Source organism: Chiloscyllium punctatum, chromosome 9 (assembly GCF_047496795.1).
Source record: "Chiloscyllium punctatum isolate Juve2018m chromosome 9, sChiPun1.3, whole genome shotgun sequence".
Classification (NCBI taxonomy): domain Eukaryota; kingdom Metazoa; phylum Chordata; class Chondrichthyes; order Orectolobiformes; family Hemiscylliidae; genus Chiloscyllium; species Chiloscyllium punctatum.
In genome coordinates this window covers 26,166,954-26,181,467 of record NC_092747.1, presented here as the reverse complement: position 1 = coordinate 26,181,467, position 14,514 = coordinate 26,166,954, and the positions used below count along the sequence as shown (strand labels likewise).

General features: G+C 44.4%; 1 protein-coding gene across 3 annotated transcripts in view; it reads left to right on the top strand.

Moving 5' to 3' along the window:
* The window catches only part of LOC140481228 (rho guanine nucleotide exchange factor 17-like), a 442,785-nt gene that overhangs the window by 305,990 nt on the left and 122,281 nt on the right, over positions 1–14,514 (top strand). For all 3 annotated transcript variants that reach the window (XM_072577087.1, XM_072577086.1, XM_072577085.1), the window contains exon 5: positions 1,383–1,475. In XM_072577087.1, coding sequence (XP_072433188.1) covers positions 1,383–1,475 — 93 coding nt within the window. The remainder of the gene's footprint in view (positions 1–1,382; positions 1,476–14,514) is intronic.

Below are 14,514 nucleotides of genomic sequence, written 5' to 3'. Positions count from 1 at the left end.
GTGAAGTGCCCAGTTTTGGGCTGATTACAAATTCACTGACTCTTTGCTGAGGTTCAAGTCTGCAGGTCGTTGGTCTGAAATGGGGGGTGAGGGGGGGCGCGGATTTGGGGTTGTGGTGGGGTGGAGTTGGAAGGGGATCTGTGAGATCTCACTTCCTTACTACAAGTCTGCCCCCTGCCCCACCAGAGTGGTGGGATCAGTGGTGTGCAGCTAAAGTCATCGACCCATCCAGGAAAACCCTTCAATGACTGCCTCTTAGTACCCAGAAATGGACCCAGTGGTGATTATTTGTAAGGCATATATGATTCCATCCAACTCGTGATTTAAGTATTGATAATATTGCCATGTACATAGATCTCTGAAAGTTGCTACCCAGGTTGATAGTGCTGTTAAGAAGGCATACGGTGTGTTGGGTTTCATTGGTAGAGGGATTGAGTTCCGGGGCTGCAATATCATGCTACAACTATACAAAACGCTAGTGCGGCCACACTTGGAATATTGTGTACAGTTCTGGTTGCCATATTTAGGAAAGGATGTGGAATCATTGGAAAAGGTGCAGAGGAGATTTACCAAGATGTTGCCTGGTCTGGAGGGAAGGTCTTATGAGAAAAGGCTGAGAGACTTGGGTCTGTTCTCATTGGAAAGAAGAAGGCTAAGAGGGGATTTGATAGAGACATACAAGATGATCAGAGGATTAGATAGGGTAGACAGTGAAGGTCTTTTTCCTAGGATGATGATGTCAGCTTGTACGAGGGGGGCATAACTACAAATTGAGTGGTAATAGATTTAAGACAGATGTCAGAGGCAGGTTCTTTACGCAAAGAGTGGTAAGGCCGTGGAATGCCCTACCTGCTAATGTAGTCAACTCAATCACGTTAGGGAGATTTAAACAATCCTTAGATTAGCACATGGATGATTTTGCGATAGTGTAGGGGGATGATCTGAGAATAGTTCACAGGTCAGCACAGCATCGAGGACCGAAGAGCCTGTTCTGCGCTGTATTGTTCTATGTTCTATATTAATGTGTTGTAACAAGGCATCTTGAGGAAACTGACAAGATCAAGAGGGCATATATTTAAAGTGATCTGTAAAAGAAGCAAGAGTGAAGTAAAGAAAAGATTTGAAACCTTTATCATTCAGTGAGTAGTTGGGGTGTGGGGTGCATTGCCTGTAAGTGTGATGGAGGCAGATTCAGTTGAGAAATTCAAGAGGACATTGGTTGATTATAAAAATACATTACTCAAATTCCTTCATGTTCAAGTGACGGGGTAAAAGCAGGCTCGGCACTAGCTATTGATGCTCACTAAAGGAGCAGGTGCTAGTATAATGGGGCAGAATGGCCATAACAATTCTGTGATTCTGTGAACTCTCTTATGTTGCAGCAAAGCATGAGGGAGAACAAAGAGAAGCAGGCACTGTCTGATTTAATGATCAAACCTGTTCAACGAATTCCCCGATATGAGCTTCTGATAAAGGTAAGAACGTGTTAGATCAAAATTGAAACTAAGTTCGAAAATACTGAAGGCTTAATGCAAGCAGGAAAATTCAGAATATAGCTTGGATGGCAGAATACGACAGCCTCAAGGTCTAATTATTTGTGTATGCATAAAACGAAATAGTCTTTTCAGTTTGAAGTATAATTTCTAATGTTTGGAACGTGCACTTTCTTGATTATCAGTTGTCTAAATTGTGTAGAACAGGGAGTGTAATGACATGGTCTAGGACTTGAGCCATCTCTAGTATTGTTTATTCCAGCTCAGATGTCAGCTCTTTTATTGACGTTAGTTGATTTTCATCTTCAGCTTAAGTGAGCAGCTCGGAGAGCTGATACTGTCGTATTAATGTCACTGGATTAACGGCCCAGAGTGATGCTTTGGGAGACCGTTTGAAATCCCACTGTGACAGCTGTTGGAATTCAATTAATAAACGGGGTGTGTAAAGCTGTTTTCAGTAATGGTGACCGTGAAACTTTCATAGGTTGTTGCAAAAACCCTTCTGGTCCACGAATGTGCTTTCAAGAAGGAAATCCCAGACTTTACCCAGTCGGGCCAACATGTGAGTCCTGGTCCACAGCATTGTCATTGACAACTCTCTGAAGAGACCTAGAGAGAGCCAGTGATGTTTACATCACATGAAAGAATGTTTTAAAAAATTTATCAATGCTCTTGGTGAGCGATGCTCTTGTGAGAGGCTACTGGATGATAAAAGTCTTGATAATTGCTTTCAGAAAATCCAAGAAGGAGCATTTATCTTTGGTCTCTGCTTTCAAAGTGGCATTGTGAAGGGAATGAGTGTAGGTGAATTTGTTATTTTGAGTTTATTTCAGCCTTTCAGTTCAGTTCTGAGCCCATGCTCTGAAATTGCCAGTTCCAGGAAATTGGCAGTGCAGTGAAAATTTTATGTGTTTTGCACCAACATTTTTCAAAAGATTTATTTAATTCCCCCATGACTGATGTTAGGCTCCAGTTGTACTAATTTTAATGGAATATTTCACAAATCTGGAAGCATATATTGATAGGTTTATCCTGATGGATTGTTTCTTTTTATGAACTAATCTTGTTCCAACTTTGAGATGACCTGCAGTAAGTTTGTACTGTAACACAGAGGTGTAGTGCACTTTCTGATAACAGAGAAACAGTTTAAAACACTCCAGCCTGGATTATACGCTTACCACCCTGTGATTTGCTGAGATTAACTGTATTCCATGGATAATCACTGGTGACTTGAAAAAGAAAAGAAAACTCCAGCAGCCTCATTGTAACAAATGCCTTTACTGCAACACTCCAACATATACCAGCTCTCATGTCATGTCCACTGATCTTCATTAATTCACTATTGATGGTGTACCTTTAATTGCCTGGGACTTAAGCTCAGAAATTTCTTCCCTAAAACTTTCTGTTTTCTTCCTCTGTTCTGCTTTCCTCCCTTCCCCTCTGTCGCTCTCCTCTTTTCCTCCGTCCTCCCTCTTTCCTTTTGTTTCTTTCCTATTCCCTTTATCTTCACTCTTTCCACATGTTCTAATATTTCATATGGTGTGATATAATAATATGTTTGCAGACACTAATGTGAAACTTCTTGGAACTTTTTACCACTTTAAAGGAGTTGTATAAATGCTGGTTGGTGTTTGTTGCTCACTTCTTATTCAGGTGAACACTATTGTTATTGCACATGAAGCTGCAGCGTTCGTCACAAATAATCCAGGCTTTGTGCACGAAAGCCACATCACTGAAATATTTCGGGAACCACTTTTAAATCGATGTTAAAGTAATAACTTTGTTCACCCATCTGCATGTGTACTTACTCAGAAGTATCGACCCATGCAGATCTGTTACTGTACATTCCCCCATTTATCAGTTTCTCGTCGACATGAAATACTCTCTCAGACACCACAACACTGGTCCACATCTCCAAATGGTCCCATTATTTTAAGTGTTTATGGGGCTAATTAGGATTTAATTTAATACTAGTATATCACAGAGAGTAGGATCCCATTGTGGGCATGCTAGATATTGTGTCTTTTTTTGCCTGCAGCTAATTGTACATCTATATTTCTGAAGAAATAGCATATCAACAGGTGATACAGTTGTTAGCTGTATTATTTTACAGACAGTAAGTAAAACACAAAACCCTCCTCAAGAACAAGAGGAATAATGAAAATAGGCCACTCTATCCATATTGGTGAGATCCGGACTCTGCTATAGGAAAGATGTTAAACTTGAAAGGGTTCAGAAAAGATTGATAAGGGTTGGAGGGTATGAGCTATAGGGAAAGGCTGAATAGGCTGTGGCTATTTTCCCTGGAGCATCTGACGCTGGGGGTAAACTTATAGAGGTAAAAACAATGACTGCAGATGCTGGAAACCAGAGTTTAGATTAGAGTGGTGCTGGAAAAGCACAGCAGTTCAGGCAGCATCCGAGGAGCAGTAAAATCGATGTTTCAGGCAAGAGCCCTTCATCAGGAATACAGTTAAACTTATAGTGGTTTATAAAATCATGAGGGGCATAGATAAGGTGAATAGCCATGTTTTTTCCCCAGAGTAGGGGAGTCCAACACTAGAGGACATACATTTAAGGCGATAGGTGAAAGATTTAAAAAGGACCTGAGGGGCACCTCTTTCACGCAGAGGGTGGTGCGTGGATGGAATAAGCTGCCAGAGGGAGTGGCTGAGGCTGGTACAACAGTAAAACAGCAACAAGGCAGCATAGTAACATTAAGTGTATAATTATTAAAGTTAGCATATTCAACATACAATAATGCATCATATTACAAGGAACCTTGATTATCCGAACAAGATGGATGGGCACGATTTCATTTGGATAATTGATTATTCGGTTAATTGATTCAATGCCTCTCCTTTGGGACTCTGAAGTTTCCTTTTTCCTTGCTCTACCTCTCTTTGCCTAAGGGCGTGTTTCTGAGCAGACTTGTGTGTAAGGATTCTGCAGCATTGCTGAGGCCCCCCCCCATCAGATCAATGGGATTGACACAGTGTGCACTTGCTAAGTCCCCCCGTTCAATAGACAATAGACAATAAGTGCAGGAGTAGGCCATTCTGCCCTTCGAGCCTAAACCACCATTCAATATGATTACGCCTTATCTCCATAACCCTTGATTCCACTATCCTTGAGAGCTCTATCCAACTCTTTCTTAAATGAATCCAGAGACTGGGCCTCCACTCCCTTCTGGGGCAGAGCATTCCACACAGTCACCACTCTCTGGGTGAAGAAGTTTCTCCTCATCTCTGTCCTAAATGGTCTACCCCATATTTTTAAGCTGTGTCTTCTGGTTCGGCACTCACCCATCAGCGGAAACATGTTTCCTGCCTCCAGAGTGTCCAATCCTTATAAGAATATGTCTCAATCAGATCCCCTCTCAGTCTTCTAAACTCAAGGGTATACAAGCCCAGTCGCTCCAGTCTTTCAGCGTAAGGTAGTCCTGCCATTCCAGGAATTGACCTCGTGAACCTACGCTGCACTCCCTCAATAGCCAGAATGTCTTTCCTCAAATTTGGAGACCAGAACTGCACACAATACTCCAGGTGTGGTCTCACCAGGGCCCTGTACAGCTGCAGAAAAACCTCTTTGCTTCTATACTCAATCCCTCTTGTTATGAAGGCCAGCATGCTATTAGCCTTCTTCACTACCTGCTGTACCTACACGCTTACCTTCATTGACTGGTGTACAAGAACACCCAGATCTCTTTGTACTGCCCCTTTACCTAAATTGATTTCATTTAGGGAGTAATCTGCCTTCCTGTTCTTGCCACCAAAGTGGATAACCATACAGTTATCTACATTAAACTGCATCTGCCATGCATCTGACCACTCACCTAACCTGTAATCTCATAACAATCTCCTCACATTTCACCCTGCCACCTAGCTTAGTATCATCAGCAAATTTGCTAAATGTTATAACTCATACCATCTTCTATATCATTAATACATATTTTAAAAAGCTGCGGTCCCAGCACTGATCCCTGCGGTACCCCACTGGTCACTGCCTGCCATTCCGAAATAGAGCCATTTATCACTACTCTTTGTTTCCTGTCAGCCAACCAACTTTCAATCCAAGTTAGTACTTTGCCCCCAATACCATGTGCCCTAATTTTGCTCACTAACCTCCTATGTGGGACTTTATGAAAAGCTTTCTGAAAGTCCAGGTACACTACATCTACTGGATCTCCCTCATCCATCTTCAGAGTTACATCCTCAAAAAATTCCAGAAGATTAGTCAAGCATGATTTCCCCTTCATGAATCCATGCTGACTCACCAGGAGATTGGCAGCAGCACACTGTGCACGAGCCCCCACCTTCCCTCATATCCGACCCCACAACCCCATCCGCCCCAACCCCCCCAACCCTGATGATCTCCCACCCCCACGTCCTCCCCCCAGCACCATCTAAACTAGCCACCGACACCCTCCCAAACCTGTCCACCACCTGTCCGCCTCCACACTCCATTACCCCCCCAAACCTGTCCAACACTGCTCCTCATTAGCACCCAACCCCATCTAACCCTGTCCCCCTGTCCGCCCCCAGCCCCGTCCCAGGGGAAGCCAGATTGGACAACAAAAGGCTGCCGCCTCTTGGCGGGGTGAGTCTCAAAATAGCGCACACACACAGACAATTTTTTCCTGCAACTTTTTGACAGGTTCCACCTTCGCCCTGTACAGGACAATGTTGAAGACATTATCTAGGGAAGGGGGGGTTTAGGGTACTCCCCTGTGTAGAAATCGAGGAAAGTGTGGGGAGACAGAGAGAGAGGGCGGGAGCTCAGTCATTTGGAGACGGTGCCTGGTCTCCCATCGATGTCCAGGACTGTTCTCGGCAGCATTTTAGTAATCCAGGTTCATATGTAATCAGTGTTGAAACACCTCTTTGATGTAATGTTTCTATCAGGACCTTGTGATCTTCTTTGGATAATCCGAAATTCGGATAATCAAGCTTCCTCTGTGTGAAAACCTACATTTTGAAATACTCATTTAAATTTCATTGTTTGATGCGTTCAACATTCTATTACTTTACCTGACCAGCTCATGGTCTTGGCCGGGAAGACACAGATATTATTAACATTCACACCTAATTTTACTAACACCTTCCACCCCGACCTCAAAGTTACCTGGACCGTCTCAGACTCCTCACTCCCCTACCTAGACCTCTCCATTTCTATCTCGGATGACCGATTCAACACGGACGTTTACTATAAACCGACCGACTCCCACAACTACCTAGATTACACCTCCTCCCACCCTGCCCACTGTAAAAACGCCATCCCATATTCCCAATTCCTTCACCTCTGCCACATCTGCACCCAGGAGGACCAATTCCAATACCGAACAACCCAGATGGCCTCCTTCTTCAAAGACCGCAATTTCCCCTCAGACGTGGTTGACGATGCTCTCCACTGCATCTCCTCCACTTCTCGCTCCTCTGCCCTTGAACCCCGCACCTCCAATTGCCACCAGGACAGAACCTCACTGGTCCTCACCTACCACCCCACCAACCTCCATATACATCGTATCATCCTTCGTCATTTCTGCCACCTCCAAACAGACCCCACCACCAAGGATATATTTCCCTCCCCTCCCCTATCAGCGTTCCGGAAAGACCACTCCCTCCACAACTCCCTCATCAGCTCCACACCTCCCACCAACCCAACCTCCACTCCCGGCACCTTCCCCTGCAACTGCAAGAAATGCAAAACTTGCGCCCACATCTCCCCCCTCACTTCCCTCCAAGGCCCCAAGGGATCCTTCCATATCCGTCACAAATTCACCTGCACCTCCACACACATCATTTACTGCATCCACTGCACCCGATATGGCCTCCTCTATATTGGGGAGACAGGCCGCCTACTTGCGGAACGTTTCAGAGAACACCTCTGGGACACCCGGACCAACCAACCCAACCACCCCATGGCTGAACACTTTAACTCCCCCTCACATTCCACCAAGGACATGCAGGTCCTTTGGCCTCCTCCATCGCCAGACCATGGCAACACGACGCCTGCAGGAAGAACGCCTCATCTTCCGCCTAGGAACCCTCCAACCTCAAGGGATGAATGCAGATTTCTCCAGCTTCCTCATTTCCCCTCCCTCCACCTTTTCTCAGTCCCAACCCTTGAACTCAGCACTGCCTTCTTGACCTGCAATCTTCTTCCTGACCTCTCCGCCCCCACCCCCACTCTGGCCTATCACCCTCACCTTAACCTCCTTCCACCTATCGCATTCCCAACGCCCCTCCCCCAAGTCCCTCCTCCCTCCCTTTTATCTTAGCCTGCTTGGCACACCCTCCTCATTCCTGAAGAAGGGCTTATGCCCGAAATGTCGATTCTCCTGCTCCTTTGATGCTGCCTGACCTGCTGCGCTTTTCCAGCAACTCATTTTTCAGCTCTGATCTCCAGCATCTGCAGACCTCAGTGTCTCCTATTCACATTTGTATTCAGCATTACTAATCGATAGCAAGTTTAGTCCAAATTTCCCAAAAGACTTGACATCATTGAATTGAATATGAGATGAGTCAAATAAATATTGAATGTGCCACTGAGGCTTTCCGATGATACAAGATCGTCTTCACAGCCCTGAGGGCTTTCACACAACACTGTTTTAAAACAAAATGGAATTGATTCACAAAAGTAAATAACTTAGCCAAGTGTGGAATTGTGTTTATCCCAATTCAAGGCTGAACCTTATGCCGAAAGTGGAATACTTCCATACAGCTTAGGATATAATGGACTTTGACATTTCACCCAAGCTCTCCGTGCTCATTAGTGACATTAGACTCAGTGAGGTTCCTCTCTAATGTGATCCCCATACACACTGTAATAATCTGCCACCCTTCCCCAACCCCCACATAGGCACACTGTAATTAGCCTGCTTCCTTAACCCCACTCCACCAAGAAATGCTGAAGTTAGTCCTTTTCCCCACACTGCGCACAGATAATCAATTCCTTTGCTCAACCCACCCCCTCACACCCAAACACAGTGGCAGAGCCAGAGGGAAGGTACTCCAATTATGATAGTCCCAGTTTGGAAACCACAGGGTTAGGGAACTGTCTGCCATTATTCATTCAGCCATTAAACAAATTACAGAATGAGATTGTGATTTCTCTGGCTCTGTCTTCTAGCAATTCAAAGTACTCAGTTTTTAAAACCATTTGTTGATTAAACATACAGCAGTTTTTTTTGGTCAATCTTGGACCCTTGAGATAGAACAAGTTTAGCTTTGGATTTCTGACCCCTTGGCAATCATATGTAGCCCTTCAGTGGATTAGTCTCTATCCCTGTGCACTATCATCCCAATTACTGAGCTCCTCCTATTCCAACCAGATTTTCCTTTGTGAAAATATATGATTAATTAGGTTGTAAAAACAAGTAATTAACAATAAATATATTGTCGCGCACTACATATCAGCTTACCAAGATTGTTAACTAGATTCCTGGCAGTTGAAATAATCAGTTTGAAAGGAACTGTGGGGGATTTGCCTCAAATCCATTTGAATTCCCTCAAAGATCAGCAAGGCAGCCTTTGTGTGGAACCGCTGGAGATGGGGGAGATGCTAAACAAGTATTTTGCATCGGTGTTTACTGTGAAAAAGGACATGGAAGATATAGAATGTAGGGAGATAGATGGTGACATCTTGAAAAATGTTCATATTACAGAGGAGGAAGTGCTGGGTGTCTTGAAACGCATAAAAGTGGATAAGTTGCCAGGACCTGATCAGGTGTACCCTAGAACTCTGTAGGAAGTGAAGTAAGTGATTACTGGGCCTCTTGCTTAGATATTTGTATCATCGATAGTCACAGGTGAGGTGCCGGAAGACTGGAGGTTGGCTAACGTGATGCCACTGTTTAAGAAGGGTGGTAAGGGCAAGTCAGCGAGCTATAGACCTGTGAGCCTGGCATAGCTGGTGGGCAAGTTGTTGGAGGGAATCCTGAGGGACAGAATATACACGTATTTGGAAAGACAAGTACTGATGAGCGATACACACATGGCTTTGTGTGTAGGAAATTATGATTCACGAACTTGAGTTTTTTAAAGAAGTAATAAAGACGATTGAGGAGGGCAGACCGGTGTCCATGATCTGTATGGACTTCAGTAAGGTGTTCAACAAGGTTCCCCATGGGAGACTGGTTAGCAAGGTTAGAACTCATGGAAGACTGGGAGAACTAGCCATTTGGATACAGAACTGGCTCAAAGGAGAAGACAGATGAGTGGTGTTGGAGGGTTTTTTTCAGACTGGAGGCCTGTGACCAGTGGAGTGCCATAAGGATCGGTATTGGGTCCTTTACTTTTTTGTCATTTATATAAATGATTTTGGTGTGAATATAAGAGGTATAGTTAGTAAGTTTGCAGATGACACCAAAATTGGAGGTGTAGTGGACAAGGAAGAAGGGTACCTCGGATTACATTAGGATCTTGACCAGATGGGCCAATGGGCTGAGAAGTGGCAGATGGAGGTTAATTTAGATAAATGCGAGGTGCTGCATTTTGGGAAAGCAAATCTTAGCAGGACTTACACACTTAATGGTAAGGTCCTAGGGAGTGTTGCCGAACAAAGAGACCAGGTTCATAGCTCCTTGAAAGTGCAGTCGCAGGTAGATAGAATAGTGAAGAAGGTTTAGATTACTTTACAGTGTGGAAACAGGCCCTTCAGCCCAACAAGTCCACACCGACCCGCCGAAGCGCAAACCACCCATACCCCTACATTTACCCCTTACCTAACACTACGGACAATTTAGCATGGCCAATTCACCTGACGTGCACATCTTTGGACTGTGGGAGGAAACCGGAGCACCCGGAGGAAACCCACGCAGACACGGGGAGAACGTGCAAACTCCACACAGTCAGTCTCCTGAGGCGGGAATTGAACCCAGGTCTCTGGTGCTGTGAGGCAGCAGTGCTAACCACTGTGCCACCGTATGCTTTCCTTTATTGGTCAGAGTATTGAGTACTGGAATTGGGAGGTCAGTTTGCAGCTGTACAGGACATTGGTTAGGCCAGTGTTGGAATATTGTGTGCAATTCTGGTCTCCTTCCTATTGGATGGATGTTGTGAAAATTGAAAGGGTTCAGAAAAGATTTACAAGGATGTTGCCAGGGTTGGAGGATTTGACCTATAGGGAGAGGTTGAATAGGCTGGGGCTATTTTCCCTGGAGCATCAGAGGTTTATAAAATCATGAGGGACATGGATAGGGTAAATAGGCAAGGTTTCTTTCTCTGAGGTGAGGGAATCCAGAACTAGTGAGCATAGGTTTAGGGTGAGAGGGGAAAGATATGAAAGAGACCTAAGGACTCACCTTTTTCACTCAGAGGGTGATATGTGTATGGAATGAGCTGCCAGAGGAAGTGGTGGAGGCTGGTACAATTGCAACATTTAAAAGGCATCTGAATGGTTATATGAACAGGAAGGGTTTGGAGGGATATGGGCCGGGTGCTGGCAGGTGGGACTAGATTGGGTTGGGATATCTGGTCGGCGTGGATGGGTTGGATCGAAGGGTCTGTTTCTGTGCTGTACATCTCTATGACTCTATGATTCAGCAATATTTCAATTATGATGTGCAAGGTAAAGCCACTATAGTCCACTGCTCTCTCATGAGAGAGAGAGAGAGAGGGCTGATTGTGGTTTAACTGAGGGTCATTATGCCTCATGTGTGGGGAGAGACTGAGAAGCGAGATCTTCATGGCAAACTCTCTTGGTGGGAACATTTAGGGCATGCAGTTGGCATCAGTCTGCATCGCAATCCAACCTGTTTGTTTATGCAGAGTGATGCCAACAGCATGGGTTCAGTGCCTGCACCAATTGATGTTACAGTGAAGGACTCTCCTTACTCTCTCCCCTCACCTGACGCATGATGACCCTCAGGTTAAACCATCAATGATATGAATAGTAATTGGCAGAACTAAACAGGTAGTATATCATGGTTTCTTTTTGAGGTAGAAGTGTGCCTCTTGGTGTTATACCTTAGGTCTGTGCCTTGAATCCTGGGATGCTATCCACAACCCGTCCCCTCAGGACCTTCGGACAGTAACAATCTGAATGTTCATTATTTTTAACAAACTAGAAATCAAAATGTAACATTCTTAATTCCCTTGTTCCTGATCATGTTCTGCCCTGCCAGCATTGTATCTGAGGTTTGTTCCAGATTAAGAACAGGGTTCAGTTTTCTGCAGAGTTTTCTGCTCTCTGCACAATAGCTGATAACTGTGGCAGTTTGTTACTTATAAATGTTTTTGTCAAGCTTTTGAGCAAATGAACAGTTTTACAGAATGCACAGTGAAACAGACTTAAGTAAATAAACTCATAAACATGCTAGAACTTGAAACAAAGTGCATGTTATGTGAGGAGAGACATAGCCTTTAAAAGCATGGCTTTAAAAGTGACTGATTACACAGAAACTGAAGAAGCACAACAGTCTAGTGTCTGCTGAAACCTGATCTCTAATTGTCAGACTGAAGCCATTGATGTCTCCAATGTGAAATTAGTTCCAGAATGCAATCAAGCCCCTTGTTTAATATCTAAGACCACTTTGGAAATAGTTCAAAAGAATGCTGTGACAACGTTGAACAGACTTTCTGCCTGTTTTGATTCATAGCAACAGCTCCATTGTTTGATAGTTGAGTTCCTTTCCATCTCTGTTGTCCACTTTATATTTCCCATGATATACGATATAATGTGCAAAATACTTTTAATAAATTCATGATACTTAAGAATTCCTTTTAGGAATAAGGTCTTCCCCTAACTGATCCAAAGTGAGGGAATCAGCAATGCGATCCTTTTTAAATTAAGCCATTCTATTATTTGACGGTACCCACAGTTGTGCTTTATTTCACAAAAATAACAGCAAAATACTGCAGATTTCAAATCGCTGGAGAAACTCAGCTCTGGCAACATCTGTCGAGAATGAAAAAAAGTTAATGTTTCAGGTTCAGTTCAAGATTCTTTAGGGTTCTCAATGTGTTGGAGTGCTCCGCAATTGGACTCATTCCTACCACAGAAGATGATGTTGTGGTGCTAAAGGTCAATCTCCACAGTCTGAGGACATCACTGCAAGGGTTCTCCAGCCCAAAGATCTTCAGCTGCAATATTAATGACCTGTCCTCCAGCATGAGGTCAGAGGTTGGGATGTTCGCTGATGTACTCTCGATTCATTTGGAGGATGTGGGCTGCGAGGTTTGGGCCAGCCTTTGTTGCCCAACCCTTGGGAAGGTGGTGGTGAGTTGCCTTTGTGAGCCGCTGCCTGTCCTTAAGGTGTAGGGGCACCCACAGGGTTGCTGGTGGAGTTCAAGGTTTTGGACAAAGGGAGGAAACAGCAATATATTCTCAAGTCAGGATGGTAAGTGGCTTAGAGGGGAACGCGCAAGTTGTGGTGTTCCTGTGTATTTACTGCCCTGTCCTTCTAGATAATAGTGATCATTGCTTTGGAAGGTGCTGTCTAAGTATGACTGGTCAATTTCTGCCGTGCATGTTATAGATGGTATGCTGCTACACCTGTGGAGGGAGTGAATGTCTGTGGATGTAGTGTCATCGAGAGCTGCTTTGTCCTGGATTTATCCAAGTTTCTTTTGTGTTGTTAGAACTGCGCTCATCCAGGCAAGTGTGGCATAATCCATCATGCTCCTGACTTATGCTTTATTTATGGTGGACAGTCTTTGAGGAATCAGGAGATGTGTTACTTGCTGCAGGAGTCCTAGCCTGTAATCTACTCTTACAGACCCAGTATTTATATGGTGAGTCCGGTTGAGTTTCTGGTCAATGTTAATCCCCAGGATGTTGATAGTGCAGGATTCAGTAATAGTAATGGCATTGAATATCAAGGGTGATGCTTAGATTCTCTCTTGTTGGAGATGGTTACTGTCTGGCATTGATGTGGTGTAAATCTTACTTGCCACTTGTCAGTCCAACCTGGATATTGTCCAGATCTTGCTGCATTTGGACACAGACTGCCTTACTATGTGAGCAGTTGCAAATGTTAGCAAACATCCCCACTTCTGACCTCGTGATGAAAGGAACGTCATTGATGAAGGAGCTGAAGACGGTTGGGCCCCGGGCCCAGGACACTACTCTGATAGAGCTGAGCTGACTAACCATCACCCATCAGAACCACCTTTCTTTGTGCCAGTTTGACTGCAGCCAGTGGAGAGTTTTTCCCCAATTCCCATTGACTCCAGTTCTGCTAGAGATGCTTGATACTACACTCAGTAAAGATTCAACCTCGATGTCAAGTCAATCAATCTTACCTCACCTCTAGAGTTTGGCTTTTTGGTTCGTTTTTGAACCAAGGCTGTTATGAGGTCAGGAATTGATTGGCCTTTGGGGAACCGTAACTGTGCAAGGGTGTTGCAGTTGTGTGATAGCTAGGAGAAGGTGAGGATTGCAGATGCTGGAGATCACAACTGAAAAATGTGTTGCTGGAAAAGTGCAGCAGGTCAGGCAGCATCCAAGGAGCAGGAGAATCGACGTTCGGGCATAAGTCCCTCCTCCCTACCTTTTATCTTAGCCTGCTTGGCACACCCTCCTCATTCCTGAAGAAGGGCTTATGCCTGAAACGTCGATTCTCCTGCTCCTTGGATGCTGCCTGACCTGCTGCGCTTTTCCAGCAGCACATTTTTCAGTTGTGTGATAGCTGACTAGTGGCACACACTGGGGGGTAAACCATTGAAATTGAAGCAGTTTTTGTCTCCTATTGTCAAACCTTTGAATTGAAGATGCCTTTGAATTAGATACAACAGTCTTCAGTAACTTTTTAGCATTGTGGATTTTAGTTGGGTTCCTCCTCTGTCTTGTGGATGAGATGTCTGTGACCTATTGTCAATTCTAAATGTCTTAATGCAAATCCATTCCTTAACAATGTTGTCCAGGCATACTTCCCATTGAAAAGCATGAAACCATAAAAAGTAAGAGCCAAAGTAGGCCATTTGGCCCTTCAAGCCTGCTCCGCCATTCAGTGTGATCGTGGCTGCACATCCTACTCAGTCCCCTGTTCCTACTTTCTCCTGTTCCTGCTTTCTCCCCA